This window comes from Myxocyprinus asiaticus, chromosome 17, assembly GCF_019703515.2.
Source record: "Myxocyprinus asiaticus isolate MX2 ecotype Aquarium Trade chromosome 17, UBuf_Myxa_2, whole genome shotgun sequence".
Taxonomy (NCBI): Eukaryota; Metazoa; Chordata; class Actinopteri; order Cypriniformes; family Catostomidae; genus Myxocyprinus; species Myxocyprinus asiaticus.
In genome coordinates this window covers 1069427-1094000 of record NC_059360.1, presented here as the reverse complement: position 1 = coordinate 1094000, position 24574 = coordinate 1069427, and the positions used below count along the sequence as shown (strand labels likewise).

Genomic DNA, 24574 nt, shown 5'->3' with positions numbered 1-24574 from the left:
TTACTTGATGATACGTGGATGTTTTGTTCTACAACATAAATTACACACAGTCCTTCAGCAAACATGATTTTTGAAGCCGCTGTGCGTTTACCAAAATAGTATGTTTCAATAAGGCTTCAAAATTCACGTTTGAGGTATGAAAGTGTGTCATTTATGTTGTAGTACAAAATGTCCACGTATCAAGTAATGTTTACCACAGACCTTATTTTACTCAGAAGTTAAACAACCCCATTATAAAACCACATAGGAAAATCCAGAGGGAACCCACAGCGAATTAGACTTCCTGAATAGCTCTATTAATTTCTGTACAAAATTTTTGACTTTTGTTTTTTTTTTTTTAAGGCTCACTGATTAAACCCACAAGCACTTATTTATCATGAAGAAAGACTTTTGAGATTCTGTGTGTATTTGAAGATAAGTTTCTTGATTCATGACTAATTAAGCATAATCGTCTGCGATATTAGTGAGCTAGCAAACAGACATTATCTGCCAGGTAAAGTTGTAAATTGTTGCTAATTTTTATTATAGGCTGTGTCTACAGATGTTAGACCAAGTCACAAGCTCTTCTAAAGTCTATTTTTAACACAATTGATCTTTCACGCTCTCTTCAGAATTTCACTGACAGTTGCTGTTTGCGTGAGCACGCACCGAAATACGGAGCCGCAGATGTTAACAATGTCTCGTATGTGCGCCGCTTTGATTGTTTACGTGAGGCTCTCATCAGAAAGCTGAAAAAAGCTGCCTTTGGAGACTGTATACAGAGGTAGGATGAAAATCAGGTGGCTTTCAAAACTGTTTGAGACCAGTTTCCTTAACAGTTCCTTTCATACAAAAACACTGTCTGTTAAGCCATTAACTGATTAAAGTCATATGAATAAACTTCTTGTGACAAGGAGGAGGGTGGGGCCGGGCCGTGACTATGCACACCCAGCCCCCAATCGGGCTAATCAGCCGAGGAGAGGGATAAGTGCAACGAGATGCGGCAGATCGAGAGAGAGCGAGAGAATTCCATCTTGTGCTCTCGTTATGTATTATTATTATAAACAGAACAGCTGTGCTTTGACTTCAGTTCGGTTTGTGCGCGTCGCTAACGTGCGCTGACCGCGTCCAATTCCTGGAAAAAGTGCTCCAGATTTACTTCAATTGCACATTTGCATAATTTTAAGTGTTTTTTAGCCATTACAAGTGTCTAAAAAATCTAAAGTAACCCCATCTCACTGGGGTTTTATGGGGATGTTTGGAAGGAGCACCAGAGCCTGTCAACAGAAACAACACACACACTTCCATCAGTTTTTTCCACCGTCAAAATAAAGGCTTGAGACCGTTTAGTACTGCTAAATTATTACAGTAATATATGACTATTGTTTATTCCAATAATAATAATAATAAATGGTTTTTAAAGAGAACTTAACTGTGAAAACCGTTATATTGAAAGTAAAACATGGGCAAAACATAAATTAATTTTGGTCAAAATGAATCATTTACTAGTTTGTGTTTGTTTTAACACATTGTTCAACATGAGAGCTGCTGCTTAATGTAATTTTATTTAACATTTTAGAATATATATATATATATATATATATATATATATATAAGCAGCGGTAACAATATTTTTTTGTCCACATCTCGCAGTCCTATAATGAAAAAATTATAATTAAAACATTCTCAAAGGGCAGAATAATTGATTAATAATCGTGATAAAAATTTTAAGCAAATGAATGGTGATTATCATTTTAACCATTATCGTGCAGCCCTACTTAATTGTATCATCTCCACAGAAATGGAGTTAGCATGCGTCTCCTCTGTGTCACTGATGCACTTCAGGAGCTGCTCTGCTTGCGGTCTGCGGTGCGGCTCAGTGAGACTGTCCAAGCAATAACACCAGATAATGGGACACAAAAGCACTCCATGGCATTTCTATATTCACTTAAAATGACCTTATTTGGACAGTAAAATGTGAGTGGAATTTAAAGCACTCAATAATCTTGTTTTTTTTTTTTTTTTTAAATAATCACTTTTAGATCAAAAAGTCACAACATGCCTAGCAATTTGACTTTTTGGGTGAACTATTCCATTTTTAGTAGGTACTACACTGAGGCCTGTTTGATGTTTTAGAATACAGGTGCATCTCAATAAATTAGAATGTCATGGAAAAGTTCATTTATTTCAGTAATTCAACTCAAATTGTGAAACTCGTGTATTAAATAAATTCAATGCACACAGACTGAAGTAGTTTAAGTCTTTGGTTCTTTTAATTGTGATGATTTTGGCTCACATTTAACAAAAACCCACCAATTCACTATCTCAAAAAATTAGAATATGGTGACATGCCAATCAGCTAATCAACTCAAAACACCTGCAAAGGTTTCCTGAACCTTCAAAATGGTCTCTCAGTTTGGTTCACTAGGCTACACAATCATGGGGAAGACTGCTGATCTGACAGTTGTCCAGAAGACAATCATTGACACCCTTCACAAGGAGGGTAAGCCACAAACATTCATTGCCAAAGAAGCTGGCTGTTCACAGAGTGCTGTATCCAAGCATGTTAACAGAAAGTTGAGTGGAAGGAAAAAGTGTGGAAGAAAAAGATGCACAACCAACCGAGAGAACCGCAGCCTTATGATTGTCAAGTAAAATCGATTCAAGAATTTGGGTGAACTTCACAAGGAATGGACTGAGGCTGGGGTCAAGGCATCAAGAGCCATCACACACAGACGTGTCAAGGAATTTGGCTACAGTTGTCGTATTCCTCTTGTTAAGCCACTCTTAAACCACAGACAATGTCAGAGGCGTCTTACCTGGGCTAAGGAGAAGAAGAACTGGACTGTTGCCCAGTGGTCCAAAGTCCTCTTTTCAGATGAGAGCAAGTTTTGTATTTCATTTGGAAACCAAGGTCCTAGAGTCTGGAGGAAGGGTGGAGAAGCTCATAGCCCAAGTTGCTTGAAGTCCAGTGTTAAGTTTCCACAGTCTGTGATGATTTGGGGTGCAATGTCATCTGCTGGTGTTGGTCCATTGTGTTTTTTGAAAACCAAAATCACTGCACCCATTTACAAAGAAATTTTGGAGCACTTCATGCTTCCTTCTGCTGACCAGCTTTTTAAAGATGCTGATTTCATTTTCCAGCAGGATTTGGCACCTGCCCACACTGCCAAAAGCACCAAAAGTTGGTTAAATGACCATGGTGTTGGTGTGTTTGACTGGCCAGCAAACTCACCAGACCTGAACCCCATAGAGAATCTATGGGGTATTGTCAAGAGGAAAATGAGAAACAAGAGACCAAAAAATGCAGATGAGCTGAAGGCCACTGTCAAAGAAACCTGGGCTTCCATACCACCTCAGCAGTGCCACAAACTGATCACCTCCATGCCACGCTGAATTGAGGCAGTAATTAAAGCAAAAGGAGCCCCTACCAAGTATTGAGTACATATACAGTAAATGAACATACTTTCCGGAAGGCCAACAATTCACTAAAAATGTTTTTTTATTGGTCTTATGATGTATTCTAATTTTTTGAGATAGTGAATTGGTGGGTTTTTGTTAAATGTGAGCCAAAATCATCACAATTAAAAGAACCAAAGACTTAAACTACTTCAGTCTGTGTGCATTGAATTTATTTAATACACGAGTTTCACAATTTGAGTTGAATTACTGAAATAAATGAACTTTTCCACAACATTCTAATTTATTGAGATGCACCTGTATATTAAAGATATTTAATTCAGATTGTAAAAAGTAACCATCCATTCATTAGAATATGTTCTGAATTAAGTTTAAATTGGCCAAATAGCAAAATGAATCTTTTTATTTAAATAATAACCTGATTCAGCTGAGCTCATGTCTGTCTTTTACATTGAATGCTGAAAAGGAATTCTTTAGAATGTCCTTATATTCTGAATATTGTTCATTGTTTGTGTGTGTGTGTGTTTGGGTTGCTCTTGACAATGAGAGCGTGCTTTTTATTAAATGTAACACGTGTAATCCCGTTCGACCCCAGAGACTGCCGTGATTCTACAGAGGTCACTTAGAAAGTCATACAAAGCCGAGCATCCTGCTGTAATCACAGATAGAATAGGGCCCGCTGCGTCCCGCAGGAATACGCTGTCTACCCTCCACACGCCGCTCTTATTGGCGTCAGCACTTTATAGAATACTGTATAGTGTGTATTAGTCTCATTCCCTAAATGTGCTACTTTATATTCCTCTGTCCTCATGGAATATCCTGATATATGACCTCATTTCTACACATTCGACGAGTTTTTTGTCTTTTAGGCAGTTCCTGGGAACTATTACAATAGAACTCATGCTTGTGTCTCTGACATTTGTTTTTCAGATGACAAGAAGTAATACCACTCAGGAATGACCATATATAGCAATAATACAAGCAATGTTTTTTATTCAGTGGTATTATTTCCTGTATGGAAGTGGATCCTGGTGAGGTTGTGCTTTTAGAAACCTGAATATCGTCAAAGATCTTGACACACGGCCATGACAGTAGTGTTTTCACAGGCCGCATTATTCAGCTTGTCCAATCAGCTGAGCGGGGGCTCTGGGGGCTTCGTGATTGGACTGGCAGGAAATTGGGCTCTTAAGACACAACATATTGACTAGGCCATCCATCATCTCGTAGCATGAGCTCGGGCCTGCCAGCGCCCCTCCCATCTGAGAGACATAGGCTTTAGTAAATACTCGTGCAGAGGAGGAGGACGACGAGGGGTGTCGTTCGTCATGCATGTTGTCACTGCAGTGCAGGCCCGAGCGGCCCTGAGCTCATCAGATCTGCATGCTCTGTCATTTTGCAGTAAACTGTATCTGCACTGAACACGACGAGACTGTGTATGTATCTGATGCTTAAACCTCAGAAGTGTAAATGCATTCATATTTTTAGGTGTCATATTCATGCAGTGGATGTTATGATGTGTGGAAGTAAATTAAGTGTGAATATGCTTCTTTTGTTATCATTGTGATAAAAGTTGAACAGCTTTGAATATTGAGGAAGATTACCCATAAGGGTGTTCTGAGTGGTTGTTTACTGGTCCAAGTGAAAAGTGTCCTGCACTCTCAAGTCTTTCTGATATTCGGCTCTGTAGATACAACTCAGGTCCCTCCTTTAATGTAAGTCTATGGGATTTTTTTTACTCGTTCGTTTTCCAGGTGAAAAAGGTCTGATCCAGTATTCATTTTCACAGTTTTTTCAAATTATTTATCTTTACACAAAAATGTGTTTGGAAGTTAACACACATTTCATCATGTTATATTATTATTATGATTATATATCAAATCAAATCAATTCAAATAACTTTATTGTCACACAGCCATATACACAAGTGCAATGGTGTGTGAAATTCTTGGGTGCAGTTCCGATCAACATAGCAGTCGTGACAGTGATGAGATATATACCAATTTACAGTAACATCAAATTAACACAGCACAATTTAAACATCTGATATACACACAATTACACTCAACAATATACAAATAATAACATACAATGTACAGTATACAATACGCACTATATAGATACACATTATTCAATAAAAATAAAAAATAAAAATATATAAAAAAGTATATATATATATAGAATGTACAGTATTGTACTGTATTGACATTCAGGCTGTCGGTTGATAGTCAGTTGTTAAGAGAGAATATAATATAATAATAATATAATTTATGTCAGTCCGGTGTGAGATATAAGAGTAAGGGTAATAAAGTGCAGTGCTGATGTATTTTGATCATGGGAGATCAGAAGTCTGATTACTTGGGGGAAGAAGCTATCATGGAGTCGGCTGGTGCGGGTCCTGATGCTGCGACACCGCCTTCCTGATGGTAGCAGTGAGAACAGCCCATGGCTCGGGTGGCTGGAGTCTCTGATGATCCTCCGAGCTTTTTTCACACACCGCCTTGTATATATATCCTGGAGGGAGGGAAGCTCACCTCCGATGATGTGTCTGGCAGTTCACACCACCCTTTGCAGTGCTTTGCGGTTGTGGGCGCATATATATATATATATATATATATATTATTATTTTTTATTTTTTCTCCCAATTTGGAATGCCCAATTCCCACTACTTAGTAGGTCCTCATGGTGGCGCAGTTACTCACCTCAATCCAGGTGGCGGAGGACAAGTCTCAGTTGCCTCCGCTTCTGAGACCGTCAATCCACGCATCTTATCACGTGACTCGTTGTGCATGACACCGCGGAGACTCACAGCATATGGAGACTCATGCTACTCTCCACGATCCACACACAACTTACCACACGCCCCATTGAGAGCGAGAACCACTAATCACGACCACGAGGAGGTTACCTCATGTGACTCTACCCTCCCTAGCAACCGGGCCAATTTGGTTGCTTAGGAGACCTGGCTGGAGTCACTCAGCACACCCTGGATTCGAACTCACGACTCCAGGGGTGGCAGTCAGCATCAGTACTAACTGAGATACCCAGGCCCATATTGTTATTTTTTTAATATTAATGCATTATTTTATTCAAATTAATTAAACATTCGTCAGTTTTACTCTGACAAAATTGATGAACAACCTCGTAGCTCATGGTAGGCCTGTCTTTAAAAGTTTATAAGTTATCGTTGAAAATCAGTTTGTCTATGGGATAAATTAATGGGATTTTTACTTCTGGAACCAGACTGTTGCGCTCTATTGTGTTACGTGAACTGTTTTTAAGGAAACGGTTTATTCTCAACACAGTTTAAGCATTCTATCGCATAACTTAGTTCAAGTTTTTGTGTTCATTGTCTTCATTGTCTGTGCAGATGTATGTTGTAATATGACGTTTATATTGTGGATATAGTGATTAATGTCACATATATATAAGATGTATTTAAGTGAGGTAATTAAACTGTTAGTAAAGTTTATTGTACAGGTGTGCATCGGGGAAATTCACAACATACTATGACTGCATTATCATAGTATGTAAAATATAAAAAATAAACCGTGTTATTGCATTGTTTATCTTACAGTATTATATTTTTTCTCGTAAAATTTTCGTCAACAGTATGTTTTTATTAAAATTGCTTGTTTGTCGTCATGGTGCATATTTTTCGCCTTGTCTTTAAGTTTGACAAAATAAAAAACTTTTATCAGTGCACATTTTTGTTTGTAATTTTGTTGATGAGATTAACACTGGTCTGATCTCTTAGTAAAGTAACAGCAGAGCTCTTTGCGGTGCTGTCATGAATGTGTTGAGGAGGAAAGCAGAGGCTCCGTAACACAGATGTTGGGAGTCATCTGTCAGCCAGACCTCTCTTCGCCCGATTGCTGGCTGTTCTGATTAGAAGGGGAATTGGACACGGTGCTGTCACTCTCCCCCATCACACAATAGAGGGGCATGCAAATCCAGTGTGGGGCGAGCTGTGACATCAGCAGACCTTCATCAGACTTCTGAGCATTAGAATTGGAAATGAAGAGCACTCTTAAGATTCCAGGCTGGATCATATGGAGCGCTGTCTCTCCTCCCCCGAGATAGGCCGTGGCCACTCCCCCGTACAACCCCATGAATGAATTTGGGTGTAATGTTTTCCCCCTCTTTAAAATGCCGTTCCACCCAGTTTGCATATGTCTCGAGTTGTGCGGGCCAGGACTCGGGCAGATGCTCCCAGTTTGGGTGTGTTTGAATGGGAAATCGCATTCTTCCCCGTGCGCATCCACAGCGAGTCCCTTAGCATGCCTGAAACGGGCCCTAATGTGTCGTTTTCATCAGCGCTGTGGCAAGCTGCAATATGGTGCCAGTGGCTCGCTTGGGGAATATGATTGTTGATTAAGTATGCACTCAGGCTTTTGAAATTCTGAAGAAGTGTCAGAATAATGGATGTCGAGCAAATGTCAAGCATTTGTTAATTTCTTTGTTATTGGGGGTTTATCTAGCGTGATCTGTCGAGTAAACCGCAGTAAAGCCACAGTGCCATTGATATGCTGATGTGTTGGCAGAAGTCACTTTGAAGCAGAAGTTCTTCTCATTGATTATTTATCGCTCTTATGGTCATTATCCTCCCATTACATGCCTGTTAATCCAACAGCCGACTGGGATCAACGTTAACAAGCTTTTGTTTTTTGCGCCTTCTGAACTGGGCAACTAGGTTTGTTGGTTAAGTTTGTACAGTCACTTGTGTGTAGTTTATTTGCTGTTTTATGAAATAATAATCAGACTGTACTATCAGGATAAAAAATTGCTTGACTTGATCTTAAAAATGTTTTTAATTTTGAATATGTGAAGGGAAATGGCCAGGTGAAGAAACGAGGCTGAACGCAAGAACACTCTTTCAAAGTGTCAAGACAAATATGTTGAGAGCACCCTTAATTTACTAGATCTGAAATGACAGAGTTGGTGTCAAGATTAGACCATCCAATCCCCAGACCCGAACCCTTAAGACCCCGACTCAGACTAGATTAGAGAGATTTAAACACTGAACCACTTTGTACAGCCAGATCCAAACCAAGACTTGGTAGTTTTGAGACCCAGACCAAGGCTACTAGTTGTGGTCTTGTGAGGTCTCAAGATTAAGACTCCACAGTCACTTTCAGTTTGGGGCAGCAACAGCACTCAACACTCATTATTGTGTTCAAAAGCAGCTTGACGGAGCGCAAATAAATGGAACAGAACGCAGAGGTCTTGAGATTAAATACTAACGTACAGTGGAGGGGTATCACTGCAGCGTGTTTATTTGGAGTCCCTGAGAAGCCCTAGACCAACCCCTACCCCAAAACTTAACCCTAACATTAGCCATAATCCTAACCCCAACCTTAGTCTTGTGAGACATTCGAAAAGGAGTGAAACAATCTAGACACCACCGATGGTGTGCCATGGGAGAAAGTCAGGACTCAACATTTACGCTTCTCCAGGACAAGTGGATTTTTGAAGGGGCAAGTGAAAGCGAATTTTACTTGCCCGACCGGACAAGTAGCTTGATTAAAACCGGCTATATTTCTGATAGAGCCTAGCCCTGTGTCACTTATTACAAAGTTCATATTCCATGGCCTGAATTTCGGCACGCATTGCGAGTATTGCACACAATTTTTATAATTCCTGCTCTATATTATTGACTTTTAATGTGTAGCTGAGAATTTGTTAACCAATCCATACAGATGAACAATAATCTTGCCTTTGTGTCAGACTGTAATTCCAGAATCTGCAGAAATAAATCAGCTCTTCTGTGTCTCTATCCCTCTCTCTTTCGTGCAGCTTTCAGCAGCTCATTAAATGCTTTGAGTTTAGTGTGAGTGTGCATAGTGACGAAGCACATATTTTTTGAATTGAACATGTTACAGATCTATAAACCTGTTAATTTGACATGTGAATGGCATTGTACCGTGTAAGTGAGCGATGCGATAAAACAATCGCTGCTATCAACAACGCTGTCAACGTTGCAAGCATGCGATGTTGGAGCGCTCCAGTTTTTTTGCCTTTCATATTGTGGCACTCCCTCATAGAAATGCATCACCAAGAAAGGCAAAAATAGCAAAAACACTTTGTGTAATGCTACTAGAACTACTCAGCTGCAGGGTGAAGAGAAATGCTTCTGTAACATCTCTCATCTCTCTAGAGCTCCATCTGACCTACACCGGTATTTTTCTCTGCCATGTGAATTGTAATAATATGTAATAATGACATAATAATAACAACACAGTAACGTAAATACTATAATATTAATATTGTCCATAGTATGGAAATATTTGTTCTGTCTATCTTAAATTATATAAGCAAGGTTCTCTTAGAAGTTTCTGTCAGGATCTGTTAACATTTTCAATACATTCAAATTTCAAAACATTAAATGGCTACTTTTAAAGTAACTGTTGAGTATTGACTTGTACTCTTAAAGTGATAGTTCACTCAAAATGAAAATGCTGTCATCTTTAATTCACCTGCGTGTTGTTGCAAACCTGTATGTCTGTTTTTCTTCTGTGGAACTCAAAAGGAGATGATAGGGAGGATGTTCATTTCAGTCAGCATTCACTTTTATTGTATGGAAAAAAGGATGCAGTTGCAGTGAATGGTGACTGAGACTAACATTATGCCTAATATCTCCTTTTGTGTTCCATGAAAAGAAAAAGTCAAAAGCTTGAGGGTGAACTGCCCTTGAACTACCTGTTTAAGTATTTGTTAAAGGTATCTGCCAAGAACAACAACACAACTTTAAGTCAGCACATAATTGCATCACGTCTTGCTGGGAAACAAGTGATTGGAGAGAAGGGTCATAATGTAGACACATACTTTAAAAATCATTCATTCTGAATTAAACTCAAGGGAAGAATTAAGATTCCCCCCCCCCCCCAAAAGTGTGTACATTTTTAACTTGGTTTACTAACACAAAAAAAGCATATTCACACTCTCTCTGTGCTCCATGCCACTGCAGCGACACTAATGTCACACTTTGTCATAATATTCTGTGATTCCACCACACTATTGGGGTGTAAATATTCTTGCAGTGGTGAACTCACTCCATGACTACCCTAGCCCCATCCCACCCCGAGTAACTGAGTCAAAATTATCGAAATGTACATATCTTGTGTGCAGTGAGACATAGCTGAAGGCTTTGAATCATTGACGGTTGGGTTTTTCGTCACTGATCTACTGTACACTGTAGTCTCTCAAACTAATGGCCAGAAGTTTAGGACACAAGATGACAAAATCATTAGTGCCGTATTGGCCAGTGATTGATGTCATTTGTGGTGAAGCTCATCTCGGACAGGCAGCACAAAGCCGCATCATGCGGTCTGAAATCAGATTAAAATCTAATTTTTGGAAATGCGTTTCTGTCTGAACGGTCAGATCAGATTTCAAGTGATTTTTTTTCGTCATTGCAATGCAACGTGACTTTCATAAACAAAGCACAGTAGTGTGTACATTAGTGTGTATTGAATGGTGAATGAGTGAACGGTTTCACACACAGCACATGTATGAATGTGTAAACAGTACACTAATGCCTCTGATGCTAATGCTGTCTGATGTGATAGGATGTGAAAACCACATCCGATTTGGGTGCAGTGTAAACAGATGTGTGTAGGGTTAGGGTTAGGGTTAGGGTTTGGAGTTGCTCCTCAGAGTGTCATACTGTCCCATATGAGGGCAACTTGAGCCTGAGGATGTGTTTGTATACTGGATCAGTTGTACTGCAGGAATGCAACAAATTGTTGAGAATGGTAAAAGCGTCGGCACCATTGCTTCTGGCAGTTGCTCAGAGTCATCTGTTTTTTTTTTTTTTACCAGAGTGGCCCAGTTCCAGTGCATGATGGGTAATGAAGGTGTCTATGACAGATTTCAGGACAAACTGCAGTAATGATTCCTAGAGGCTAAACCAAAACAACTGTAACACATCCTGTCACCCAAACCACCATTGAGCGCCACCTTTCAAGGCCAATCATATTTAGCGCTGGGGTTGTGTTTCATGTGTCTCTGCATGCATGAGGTGTCTATAGAGACATAACTGTGACAGCTGCAGAACGTCTTGACAAAGCGCACAAATGACTGCGATGATACATTTGGGCTAGAAGACATTTCGGTTTCTTCTGCAGTATCTAAATTTTATAAAGGTTTAACCCTAACATCCTCTTAGTTGAAATGTGTTGTATCTGTCACACTATATGCCTCACTGATATCAGATCAGTTGTTTGGCTCACATTAGGCCAGAGCGGGATGGTGGTATATAGTGTGCAACAGTAGAAATGTCAACTGGAAGAGATTTTGCAGGGCTGTACAGTGCGACAGTTCTGCTCTTATTTGCAATTAAAAATAACAATATGTGACAACAAATTTTAACCCATTCACATGTGTGTGATTAATTTCCACCTACGAAGAGCTCTCGACCTTTAGTTTGCCATGGATGGGTTGTCAGGGTCGTGGTAATGTTCCTTCTATGCTGTGCACTCAGAGCGCACATGACAGCCTTCATGGAAAAAAAGAGAGCAGCAGAAACTGATGCGGTTGACGAGTTAATATCATTTCAGCTTTGTATCAAGTATCATTACGTGGGCAGTGCCAGCACTAAAAGCAGAACAAGACCTTGGTCGCTTTAAGAATGGCATCCTACTCTACTACTTTTACTATTTCTGTTATACATACTGTAGATATGACAGAAGCAGCAGCAGTAGTATGGGTAGTATTCCATTCCGGACACTGTCTGCAGCTCTTTTCATGTGAAGTTCAAAGTGGTGCTTGATACCCTGATGGGAATCATGTGAATTTCATATTCAAAGCGTATAGCCACAGTCTACCGGCTGATTAATATTGAAGAAGAGGGTTTAACCTCGTGAGACCCCCCGTCCACATGAGTGGACGTTGTATTTTGGGTTTGCTATACACAACGCATAATTTAAATGTATAAAAACCAACTGAATACTGTTCACAAGACTCTAGTCTGTGATTTAAAGGTTTAACTTCTCCCACACGAGTCACGTGACACAACAACATGACATAGATTTCCTTGAAGCGCTTCTACAGACGCAGCGCCAACAAAAGTGCCTCTGGTAAGAAATCTCTTAAAGTTTTTTTCATTGAAACCTGTTTGGTTGTAAAGAGTAGAGTCTCTAGTTTCATTTGATATGCCGCATTACAAAATCTGTTCATTTTTCACGTGTCAGTGCGCTGATAAACATGATGTCCACATATGTGGAAACTGGCACTACATGTCCTCAGAAGTAGAAAAAACATGTTAGTTATTTTAAATAACTCACAACATTAACACATCTGTGGGTCATTTCACTTCATTTTAATATACATTTTCTAATATTTTATTATGTTATCACTGTACAATATGATTCTATTCATTAACATTAATAAATGCATTCCTATATTTACTGTGCATTATCACATTGACAATAAATGTATTCATCCAAAAACTGAAAAATGTTGCTTTCAGAGGTTTTATATGGAGTTAGGATGAAAATAAGGTGCATTTCAAACTGTTCTGAGACCAGTGCAGACAGACAGCACACTGGAGGTTAAGTTATTCACTAAATAGGGAGCAAGGGAGCATCCTATAGCTCTCTATGCAGTTAAGTGCATTCACTCCTAAGATCTGATCAAAAGTTCAGTTTCAGGCTGCAGATGATGTTTGGATCACTCAACATGTTTGACAGACATGTGACAATGATAATCAGTACATAGATTCAGAATTTATAATGTATCATTTTATTTTAACATGATTGACAGTGATTGGATGATGCTGGACATTACTTTGAATCTGAATTAATTATGCTAATTTATGATGTAATGTCTGTAACATCTCAAAAACATGAATAATCAACACTCCTGCAAACATAAACAATTTGATGGAAAATATCTGATGTTCTATAGCTTAGTGTTATTTAAACTTTCACAACGTAGTCTCGCTGTCCACATATGAGGACATCAATTATTAGAGCTATTTGCTCTAGAAAATTATTTTTTGCTTGTTTTTTTAGGTGCTACTAGTTAAATCAAAAAGGGAAATGGAAAATGCACACAGTAGTCACATGGGGGTCTCAGGAGGTTAAGAGATTTAATGAGCATTGCAATAAATATGCAACCTATGAGTACTAGTTCTTTCAATTAGTCAACCTCCCACTTAGGGTGCTTTCACACTAGCACTTTTAGTGCACATCCGGGTTCTAATGGATTCGTTTGGATGATGTGAACGCTGTTTTCGGAACTCTGGTGCGAATCCGCGATCCGCCACAAAGTCCGCTTGAAAAGGTGGTCTGGGGTACGGTTCATGTGATCTCTGGTACGGTTTGCTGCCGATATAAACACAATCGTAACAAATCGTGGAAGTGAAACCCTATTGATGACCTATAATTCAAGTCTTTTCAGGTTCCCGATCACAATTATTTCGGTATGTTGCTTTCCGAAGCTCACATTCTTCACATCTCTTGCAACGCATCCGCAGACTCACGGCAGACAAACGCTAACATTCATCACATCATTGCACATTCAGTGCATCCGTGGGAGACAAACACAAGTGTTGTTCTGTGCATGTAAATTTTGGTGGTTAATCCAAAGAGATGGATACTTTAATATCATAGTGAAGCTGACATTTTCTTGAGTTGTTACCTAGTTGCTCTAGTAAACAGCTGCTGCTTATACTCACGTTGATGACTGTAACAAGGTTAAGGATTGGAGAGGAGGAGGCGGGAACCGGCTGAGCAGTCAAAATAATATTTAATAAGAACTTAAACAAAAAGACACAAAACACAAACATAGATGGCAACTGCATGTGGCTCTCTCTCTCTCGAACTGCTGCGTCCCGCTGCACTTATCCCTGTCCTCGGCTGATTAGCCCGATTGGGGGCCGGGCGTGTGTAGTCACGGCCCGGCCCCGCCCTCCTCCTCATCACAATGACGTAATTGGACCGTGATTCAGACCCAAATAATATGAGAGATGGGGAGCAAACGAGCTCTGGTTCAAGTGTAAAAGCACCCTTAGACTTCGGGAAACATTTAACGTTACTTGCATTATTGCTAATTGAGTATATCTTTTTCTTTATACTGTGGAAGGCTGTGTTTGGAAAATATTAATAAAACATTATTGTGACATTTTGTTTGATTTTCTTACCTAAGAAAAGAAGTATATACTATATTGTCAACTTTCAGCACTTTTTAAATATCTACGATTAATCACAATAAACTATGAAAAATTATGCGATTTAATGGCGATTACAAATTTAAATCGACTGACAGCACTACAGTTAATATGTTTTATAAATGAAAAACATTCTGTAGTGGAAGATGCAAATGGCCAGTCAAGGAAATCACAGCAACATTATTTATCTTAAAAAAATATATAATATCAAATTAGTCTTTAAAATAAATATGGTAATATATGTGACTTGATATCAAAATTGTTGTAGTTTTAGTAGCTAGATTATAATACTAAATAAAGTAGTAATAAGTAAATAAAAATGTTCGGCCACACTCTTCAGTGTGCTAATAAATATAGGCTATTTTACAACAGCTTCAAAGAAGTCTCATCCAATCAGAGTCTTAAATATTAGTTTGACTGTTTTTGCACTGATGCCAGACTTATTTATTATTAATTATTTTATCTTTTGGTGTGCATCCATCAAGTTTGAAATATAAAAAGTATGAAGTACTGTTGATTTGTCAAGTATTTATTTAACTGAATTATCCAAAAATAGACATGAAACATCGTCATTTAATATAGAAGAAAAACATGATTTTGTTTAGTTTCCAGCAAAAATAACTATATACCTGTATGTTGTTGCCTGTATATCGCCTATACAGTTAAATTTATATACAATTACTCATTCCGCCCACACCTCTATCTCATATATAATCTGATGACTGTGAAAACTTCATGCATAACATAAAGTGTTGGTGTTTCCATGCTGATTATTATAGGATGCTGTACTGTCAGTCCATGTGCATTATTTTGGGTTCGTCACATTACAAACCTTTAGTCCATTTTATGCTTTTCCATTTCAAGCTAAAATAGAGTACATTAAATTCAGCACTGCTCACACATAAGATAACGTTCAGACCGCTGAAATACAAGTTTCATTTGTGAGTAGTTGTTTTGATGTGTCACATCGATCAATCGTTGACTGTTTCTCTTCTTGTAAACGACACAGATGTTCCTTTGCTCTTATCAGCATGTGTAATTAGGCTAATTTGGATATGCAGCGCATGAGACACAAACAAACCCAACAAAGTATTTCTGCTTTAGTGGTACATATTGATCAGAAGTTATCGTTCTTGGACTGCCGCTGGAGATCTGAATCTACGTTGTTCCTGATGTTGATGCTCTTTAGTAAACAAACGTCCTTTGTCTAGATTTGTCTTCAGGTTCACTTAGAGTACCGTCGTTTTTGTATTAGCTTAAATTTACTCCTGATGACCTTGGCAGACAGTCAATGACAATTTTGACATGAAATTGTTTCCCAAAACACGCCTTAAAATCATTAGGACTAAAATGAGCTGTGCCTCGGTTAAGCTTTCTCCTTGACGAATGTGACTGTGCTGCACTCTCTACATATAGATCTGTGGCAGAAGCTCATTATTGTCAGAACATATGATGATGCCCGGGCTTCATTAGCCAGGTGGTATTCATTAGGTTAATTGCTGCCATCTTTGATTATTAATAGTTTGTGAAAGTGACAAGTTTGAAAATGATTAATGACTTTAACCAATTAAAAAAGTATGTTTGGTTGCTCTGGGTTAATTGTATTATTATTTATTATAAATAGTTTTAGTGGATATATTTTAACAGAAATGATATGAACAAATATTTGACTAATCACTTAAACTGAAAAAGCACAGAATGATTAAACAAAACATTTATTTTCTTTGTTCATTTTAAATGTTAAACAGATGAAATGTCTTTTTGTTTAAGTTGGAAACATTTTTTTGAAGGGGTTGATGAATTATTAAGTTAAGCAGTCCACTTTGAGCAGGATGAGAGAATTTGAAAAATTGTGCTTGTGTTCCATTATCAGCCGCATGCATATTAATGGAACATGGTGTGTTGTCAGGAAGGGTAATTATGGTCATCGCAAATTATTTTCAAGGCGCTCTCGTGTTTCGGGACCGTCTGTTTTGTTGTGTTGGGAATGAGAGGCTGTAGGCAATCTGCATTATGTTGTTCTATAACCTCCTAATGACTGTTTTATGTTTCTATTTATTTTCCTTACAAAGCCAAGTTTATTAAATATGAAATACATTTTATAGTATACATTTTTCAAAGCTCTCATTGGAATTAAATAGTTCTAAGTTGGTGTGACAAAACATTCCCAGTGGGTCAGAAGTTTACATACACTTTGTTAGTATTTGGTAGCATTGCCTTTAAATTGTTTAACTTGGGTCAAATGTTTTAGGTATCCTTCCACAAGCTTCTTACAATAAGTTGCTGGAATTTTGTCCCATTCCTCCAGACAGAACTGGTGTAACTGAGTCAGGTTTGTAGGCCTCCTTGCTTGCACACGCTTTTTCAGTTCTGCCCACAAATGTTCTATCGGATTGAGGTCAGGGCTTTGTGATGGCCACTCCAATACCTTGACTTTGATGTCCTTAAGCCATTTTGCCACAACTTTGGAGGTATGCTTGGGGTCATTGTCCATTTGGAAGACCCTTTTGCCACCGAGCTTTAACTTCCTGGCTGATGTCTTGAGATGTTGTTTCAATATATCCACATAATTTTCCTTCCTCATGATGCCATCTATTTTGTGAAGTGCACCAGTCCCTCCTGCAGCAAAGCACCCCCACAACATGATGCTGCCACCCCCATGCTTCACGGTTGGGATGGTGTTCTTCGGCTTGCAAGCCTCGCCCTTTTTCCTCCAAACATAACGATGGTCATTATGGCCAAACAGTTCAATTATTGTTTCATAAGATCAGAGGACATTTCTCCAAAAAGTAAGATCTTTGTCCCCATATTCACTTGCAAACTGTAGTCTGGCTTTTTTATGATGGTTTTGGAGCAGTGGCTTCTTCCTTGCTGAGCAGCCTTTCAGGATATGTCGATATAGGACTCGTTTTACTGTGGATATAGATACTTGTCTACCTGTTTCCTCCAGCATCTTCACAAGGTCCTTTGCTGTTTTTCTGGGATTGATTTGCACTTTTCGCACCAAACTACGTTCATCTCTAGGAGACAGAATGTGTCTCCTTCCTGAGCGGTATGATGCTGTGTGGTCCCATGGTGTTTATACTTGTGTACTATTGTTTGTACAGATGAACGTGGTACCTTCAGGTGTTTGGAAATTGCTCCCAAGCATGAACCAGATTTGTGGAGGTCCACAATTGTTTTTTCTGAGGTCTTGTCTGTTTTATTTTGATTTTCCCATGATATCAAGCAAAGAGACACTGAGTTTGAAGGTAGACCTTAAAATACATCCACAGGTACACCTCCAATTCAGTACACCTCCTATCAGAAGCTAATTGGATAATTGCCTAAAGGCTTGACATCATTTTCTGGAATTTTACAAGCTGCTTAAAGACACAGTTAACTTAGTGTATGTAAACTTCTGACCCACTGGAATTGTGATATAGTCAATTAAAAGTGAAACAATCTGTCTGTAAACAACTGTTGGAAAAATTACTCATGTCATGCACAAGTAGTTTGCTAATATGAAATCTGTTGAGAGGTTAAAAATGAGTTTTAATTACTTCAACCTTAGTGTATGTAAAGTTCTGACTTCAACTGTAAACAATATGTGTTAACATGATTGTAGTGTGATAAAATCACTTACTAACTGCATCTGTGTAATGTTATTGCCAATTTTACAACTTTGTTGCCATAATGATGTGATATCAACAAACCCTAAAATGTAAAAATGACAATTTAAACAACTTTACAGCTCAAATAATACACAAGTTTTAACAGAAGAATTAATGAAAGTGCTTTTATAAAATTATAAACTTCACATTTCTGCCTTTAAACTCTCAAAAAATTGACCCCCATTCACTTCCATTGTAAGTGCCTCACTGGAACACAGATTGTTTTATTTTTATTTTTTTTAAAGGAGGGATGAGTCAACATTATGTCACAAATGCTGTCGAGTGAGCTCAATTTGTATTGAACCTGTAATATTCCTTTAATCTGCCCGTCTCATGTATCGGTCAGCAGATTGAACAGAATGTATAGGCCTATTGTAAGTGAACATTGGTTGATTAGCCATTAAAGTACTTTATTGTTAATATCTGTTTGATGGAAAAAGCATCATGTAATATTGATTCAGATCTGGTTATCAAGTGTAGTGTCTATTTTCAGACAGATATAATTTATATTCCCGTGGGTGACTTTCAGACCCTTTAAACGGAGACTTAAAAAGGCCCATAAAACTACTGCACATTGTTTGACACAGATATGTTTTCACAGATATTAAGGGCAGTTTAGCTCACTTTAAACTCAACAGGGTAAAGATTTAGCAATTATGCGGTGATAATAATCATTATATGGTGTAATCCATTTAAAACCTAACAGATGTGTGAATGTGTCCACTGCTGGTCAAGGTCCAATCATAGTCGTGTTCAGGTGCTGTGTCGACATGTCGAGGGTGTGTTCTCATGTTTACAGTTGACTGCTTAATGGCTCATAATTGTCCTGATCTGTCAGTCAGGCATATTGTTCTAAATGAAGGTCGAGACTGGAATGTTCTCCTGAAGTTTAAACCGTTTCTTTCTTCTCTAAAACAACATGACCGCAGGACATTCTCACTTTTCAATGGTCTTTGTTTTTCACAAGTTGACCAGCTATGTTAAATATTTAGTGCTAACATTGTCATAACCATGCACAACGTCACCTCAGCGTTAATCGATACAACCCATTTGAGTCTTTGTCCTGACCAACTTCACTTAAGACATTTTGTTGCTTGGTTTCCATTTTCGTCATGACACGCTGGGTAGCCCGCCTACAGCAAAATCTGCTCTATTGCATTATTTGGGTGATGACAACATTTTGAAATTGTGTTGCATCTTGTTGGATGAGGTGTAAAGCTGACTTTGTTTTTATTAATATTTCAATGCAGGTTTGAAACACATGCACAGTCCAATCAGAAGCGAGCTCTGTGAGCACTTTGAATATTTTGAATTGAAAGGAGGGTTGGTTGGTTTGGAATATTCCCGTTGGATCCGCGTGTTTTCTCTGCTGCCAGGTGTTTGACATTGACTGGAGCTGCAGATGAATGTAGCTGATGGCAATGCGTGGAATTGACCAGCCCATGGGAAACTCGGCTTCCTGTCATGAAAGTTTCCTTTTCAAAGCCCTTCAGCTGCGCTGGGAATGTTCACTAATATCCCACATGCCAGCGCTAACAGTCAGACACAGAACTGCCCCATCCCCCCAAAAACTGACTGAACAGCATCAAAACACCAGCTGCTAATTAGAGTCAAACACTTCAGTGGTTAGGCTAATTATGTAGTTTTCATTTATTTGTCAATAGATTGTAATATTATTGCTTAATTTCATTTATTTGGTATTAACACAATCTCAAATTTTGCCTCAAATATAGATACAAATATCAAATTAAGTCTGTTGTTTTAGTGTGATTAATTGTATGAAAAATAACTAGTTAAAAAATTTTCGCAATAAATCATGCCCCTGACCCAATCATAAATTCCATAATAAGGAATGTTTTTCCCATTGGAGCAATTCTAGCTTGATGTACCACCTTGATGTGTCAGTAGAGGGCAGTCAGTGCGACTCCAGCTGTACAGACAACACGACTCATTAAACCAACGAGAGCAACAGACAGCACAACCTTCAACAGATGACAGGCTCTTGTGCTTAAAGACATCTTCTTTAAGGGATCTTGAGATGTTTTTTCAATGTTTCAAATTACATTAAACTTGACACAGAATTTATAACTAGAGACACTGAAACCTAGTGAAACATGGCTCATCTAAAGTGAAACGCTGATGCATAAGTACATACACCAACAATTAAAAAAAGCTCAGGTGGAAGTATGCCAATAATAGAGTTATGTAAAATTATATGGAAATAAAACAAACAATATTTTGACTTTTAAAGCAACTTTTTGTATTGTCTAAATGTATTAGAAAAATACTCCTCTGCTGCCACAATATTTGAATATGATGTACTGTATTTGAATTATCATAATTGTAATATTTATTTATATGTTATATTATTAGTTGTTTTAAGGAAACAAAATTCTTTTATTTTGGGGCTTTTTTCTTTCTCTTTTCTCCCCAATTTGGAATGCCCAATTCCCAATGCGCTCTAAGTCCTCGTGGTGGTGTAGTGACATGCCTCAATCTGGGTGGCGGAGGACGAATCTCAGTCACCTCCGCGTCTGAGACCGTCAATCCACGCATTTTATCACGTGGCTTGTTGAGCGCGTTACTGTGGAGACGTAGCACGTGTGGAGGCTTCACGCTATTCTCCGTGGCATCCACGCACAACTCACCACGCCCCACCGAGAGCGAGAACCACATTATGACGATCACAAGGAGGTTACCCCATGTGACTCTACCCTCCCTAGCAACCAGCCAATTTGGTTGCTTAGGAGACCTGACTGGAGTCACTCAGCACGCCCTGGATTCGAACTTGCGACTCCAGGTGTGGTAGTCAGTGTTGCTGAGCTACCCAGGCCCCCAGAAATTGGTACTTTTATTCACCAAAGTGGCATTCAACTGATCACAAAGTATAGTCAGGACATTACTGATGTAAAAAACAGCACCATCACTATTTGAAAAAAGTCATTTTTGATCAAATCTAGACAGCAACCATCACTCCAACACCTTATCCTTGAGTAATCATGATAAATTGATCATTCGGTACTAGAAAATCACTTTCCATTATATCAAACACTGTTGAAAGCTATTTGGTTCGTTAAATGAAGCTTAACATTGTCTTTGTGTTTGTTTTTGAGTTGTCACAGTATGCAATAGACTGGCATGTCTTAAGGTCAATATTAGGTCAAAAATGACAAAAAAGAAACAGCTTTCTCTAGAAACTCGTCAGTCAATCATTGTCTTGAGGAATGAAGGCTATACAATGCTTGAAATTGCCAAAAAACTGAAGATTTCATACAAAGGTGTACACTACAGTCTTCAAAGACAAAGGACAACTGGCTCTAACAAGGACAGAAAGAGATGTGGAAGGACAGATGTACAACTAAACAAGAGGATAAGTACATCAGAGTCTCTAGTTTGAGAAATAGACTCCTCACATGTCCTCAGCTGACAGCTTCATTGAATTCTACCCGCTCAACACCAGTTTCATGTACAACAGTAAAGAGAAGACTCAGGGGTGCAGGACTTATGGGAAGAATTGCAAATTATTTTTAATTAATTGCAATTAACACATAAACCAGCTTAAACAGTTGTTGGAAGGATGGAACTTTTGTGAAGTGTCTCACACACACACACACACACACACACACACACACACCTCAGAGCCCTTCTGCAATCTTAGCATAAAATAGCGTAACGCTAGTTGACCGTTACACTCTCTCCTATGATAGAGCCACGGAGGTTATTATCTCAGTAAATAAAACAATCTCTGCACACACACACACACAACAGCACTTCAGTGTTAAAATTATGGAGAGATCTTAACGCTATTAGATCTCATACAATAGATTTACATGCATCCAAGGTCAAAAAACACTTTAATTTGCTCATAATTTAAATTGCAGCATTACGTTTTTTCCCCAGTGTCAAAAATGACTCGTTCAATGATCCATTCTAAAGGATTCATTCTAAACTCCTCCTTTCAGAGAGCCTACTCTGCTCTGATTGGTCAGATGTCCCAGTCTGTTGTGATTGGTCTACCGCTTAGTGTAGTGTTTGAGGGCGGGTCAAAGCTGTTCGCGAGCAGCCAATGAAGACCAGAGGCGGGTTTTTTGTTACAAAATTACGTAGGTTAGAACAGGAAGTAAGTCTGGAATTACTAACGACTCGTTTCAAGTGTTTTTACATTCACAAACACACTACATGAAAGGTAATATTTGAAAAACCATAATAGGTGCTCTTTAACTATCACCAAAATGCAGAATGAGACGTTTTTGTCTGCAAGCACTTTTCATGTGGAGTTCAAAGCGATACTGGCGTTGACGCCCTGACGTGAATCATGAACATGGCTTCACGATTGCTGTAACAAAGCAGATAGCCACAGTCTACTGGCAGATTTATAGTGTGAAGATGAGAGTTTAAGAGTTTTAATGCCCATTGCAATGAATATGTAATCTATGGGGAGTTATTTCAATTACTCAAACTTCCACTTAGACTTTGGCAAATGTTACTTGAGCTGGTGCTATTTTAGTGCATTTCTATCTTTATACTGTGGAAGGCTTTGTTTGGAACATGTTAATAAAGCATTATATTGTTACATATTGTTTTGTTTTCTTTCCTAAAATGGAAATAAATGGATTATGAAAAATAAATATATTCAGAGTAAAATTTCAGCACTTTCAAAATCCGCAAAACTACTAACTACAACAAATTATGCGATTAATTGTGATAAATGTTAATCGACTGACAGCACAAACACATAGATATTTATGTGTGTGTGTTCAAATCTAAAACCAATATAAATCGAGCAATTGCCAACTCACAAAAGCCATTTGGCTCCTAAATGTTTCCATTCTGATCATTCTTCCTTGTGATCATTTAGTAAAAAACTAGAGAATCATGCCATTTATCCAATATTTTTAATACATTTGACTTAATTATTTAAACATTTTGAATCATCATGGCTACAATAACTCTTTGGTTGATTTGATTTAAAAAAATCTCTTCTTTCACCACTGTCTATCACCTTCTCTGCTTGTACTTCTCTGAACAATTTGAAACTTTGTATTGCAGCATTTCTCATATTATTTTCTGTTTAGGATGAATTGCTTTTGTTGTATTCCTAATTTTGTAAGTCGCTTTTGATAAAAGTGTATGAAAAATGTGTAAATATCAAGATAATATAGTCAATTGGTTAAAAAAAAAAAGATAGCTGCCAAATAGCCCAGACCTAAGAGAGAGAGAAATTATTGGGGGAAAAGGGGAATGGCTCTGTTGCATGCCGGATTTGAACCTTAATCTCCCACATGAGCACCATAGCAACAGCATGTACACTACAACAGTACATGTATATATTTTGTTAATTTATCTATAATGTTATAGTATTGTTCCAGTGCCATGAGTGAATTCAGGATGTTATAGTGTCCAGAACTGCAGGTCTAAAGGTCTGATGTGTTCTCATACAGCAGCCAATCACATGAGGGCTGGAACAATGCTTCTGTTTCTCTCATTTCACAGGGATCTTCTGCTGCGTAACCCCAGTGTCTCGCAGGAATCATTTGTGCAAGGTGTTCATCTGGAACAACTTTGGCGCACTTGTTTTCATGTTCTTGAGATTACAGGCGGGCCGCTCTCAGCTCTCTTTGTGTGTGTGCACTGCTCTCTGGTAATTAACTTTGTCCTTCTTTATTTGTTGCAGTCTTTGTGCGTCCACTCTTCTGAGCATCTTCTCCCAGGAGTACCAGGTTAGAAGTTTTTCTGCTTTGTGCAGCTGACAGCTGCTTAATTGAATGATGAATGTCCCTTATTTCTGTGTAATTGAACTGCCAACTCTCTGATTGGTTTGGAGGATTCCCCCCGACAGGCACGCTCTCTCTCTCACACACACACACACACGTATGTACACGTGCACTGACGGAGGGCTGTGCTCGAGTCTCGGTGGACCGCTGCCAGTCCTTCCCCTCCATCTGTCTAATAACATCTAGCCTCTGCTTATTTGCTGGACCTGTAATAAATTATGCTAAACCATTATTATTCTGACAATAATAATTTCTCCGTGTAGTGCTGCTCCGTGTGCTAAATGTTTGCTGACTCGCGCTGTCGTGGCCATTTTCCGTGGCTGACAGCCGACGATGATAGATGGCCACTGCGGTGGCTGCAGACACACAAAATAGAGTCATTCATCATCCGCCTGACAGCTGTCACTCATTCACTGTGTCTCGGCAGAATTACTTTTGTAGTTTTTAAATAAGTAGTTTTGAAGTGCTGCTCGCGCTGTCCTCAGGTTAAGACGCCTGCTGAATGGCATTTAAAACATGAATGCGACGGTGTATGTGAGAGTGCTTGTGGTTTTGTAGAAGAGGAAATTAATGTAGGGTGA

General features: G+C 38.6%; 2 protein-coding genes across 8 annotated transcripts in view; both read left to right on the top strand.

Annotated features, from left to right (window-relative positions):
- Positions 1-24574, top strand: part of LOC127455400 (uncharacterized) — a 329023-nt gene that overhangs the window by 157087 nt on the left and 147362 nt on the right. The gene's annotated exons all lie outside the window — the stretch shown is intronic.
- Positions 1-24574, top strand: part of cdin1 (CDAN1 interacting nuclease 1) — a 112980-nt gene that overhangs the window by 7070 nt on the left and 81336 nt on the right. For 6 of the 7 annotated variants that reach the window (XM_051723266.1, XM_051723271.1, XM_051723270.1 and 3 more), the window contains one exon: positions 23894-23939. The exons of the other annotated variant lie outside the window; for it this stretch is intronic. In XM_051723266.1, the coding sequence (XP_051579226.1) occupies positions 23894-23939 (46 nt within the window). The remainder of the gene's footprint in view (positions 1-23893; positions 23940-24574) is intronic. 7 annotated transcript variants of the gene reach the window in all.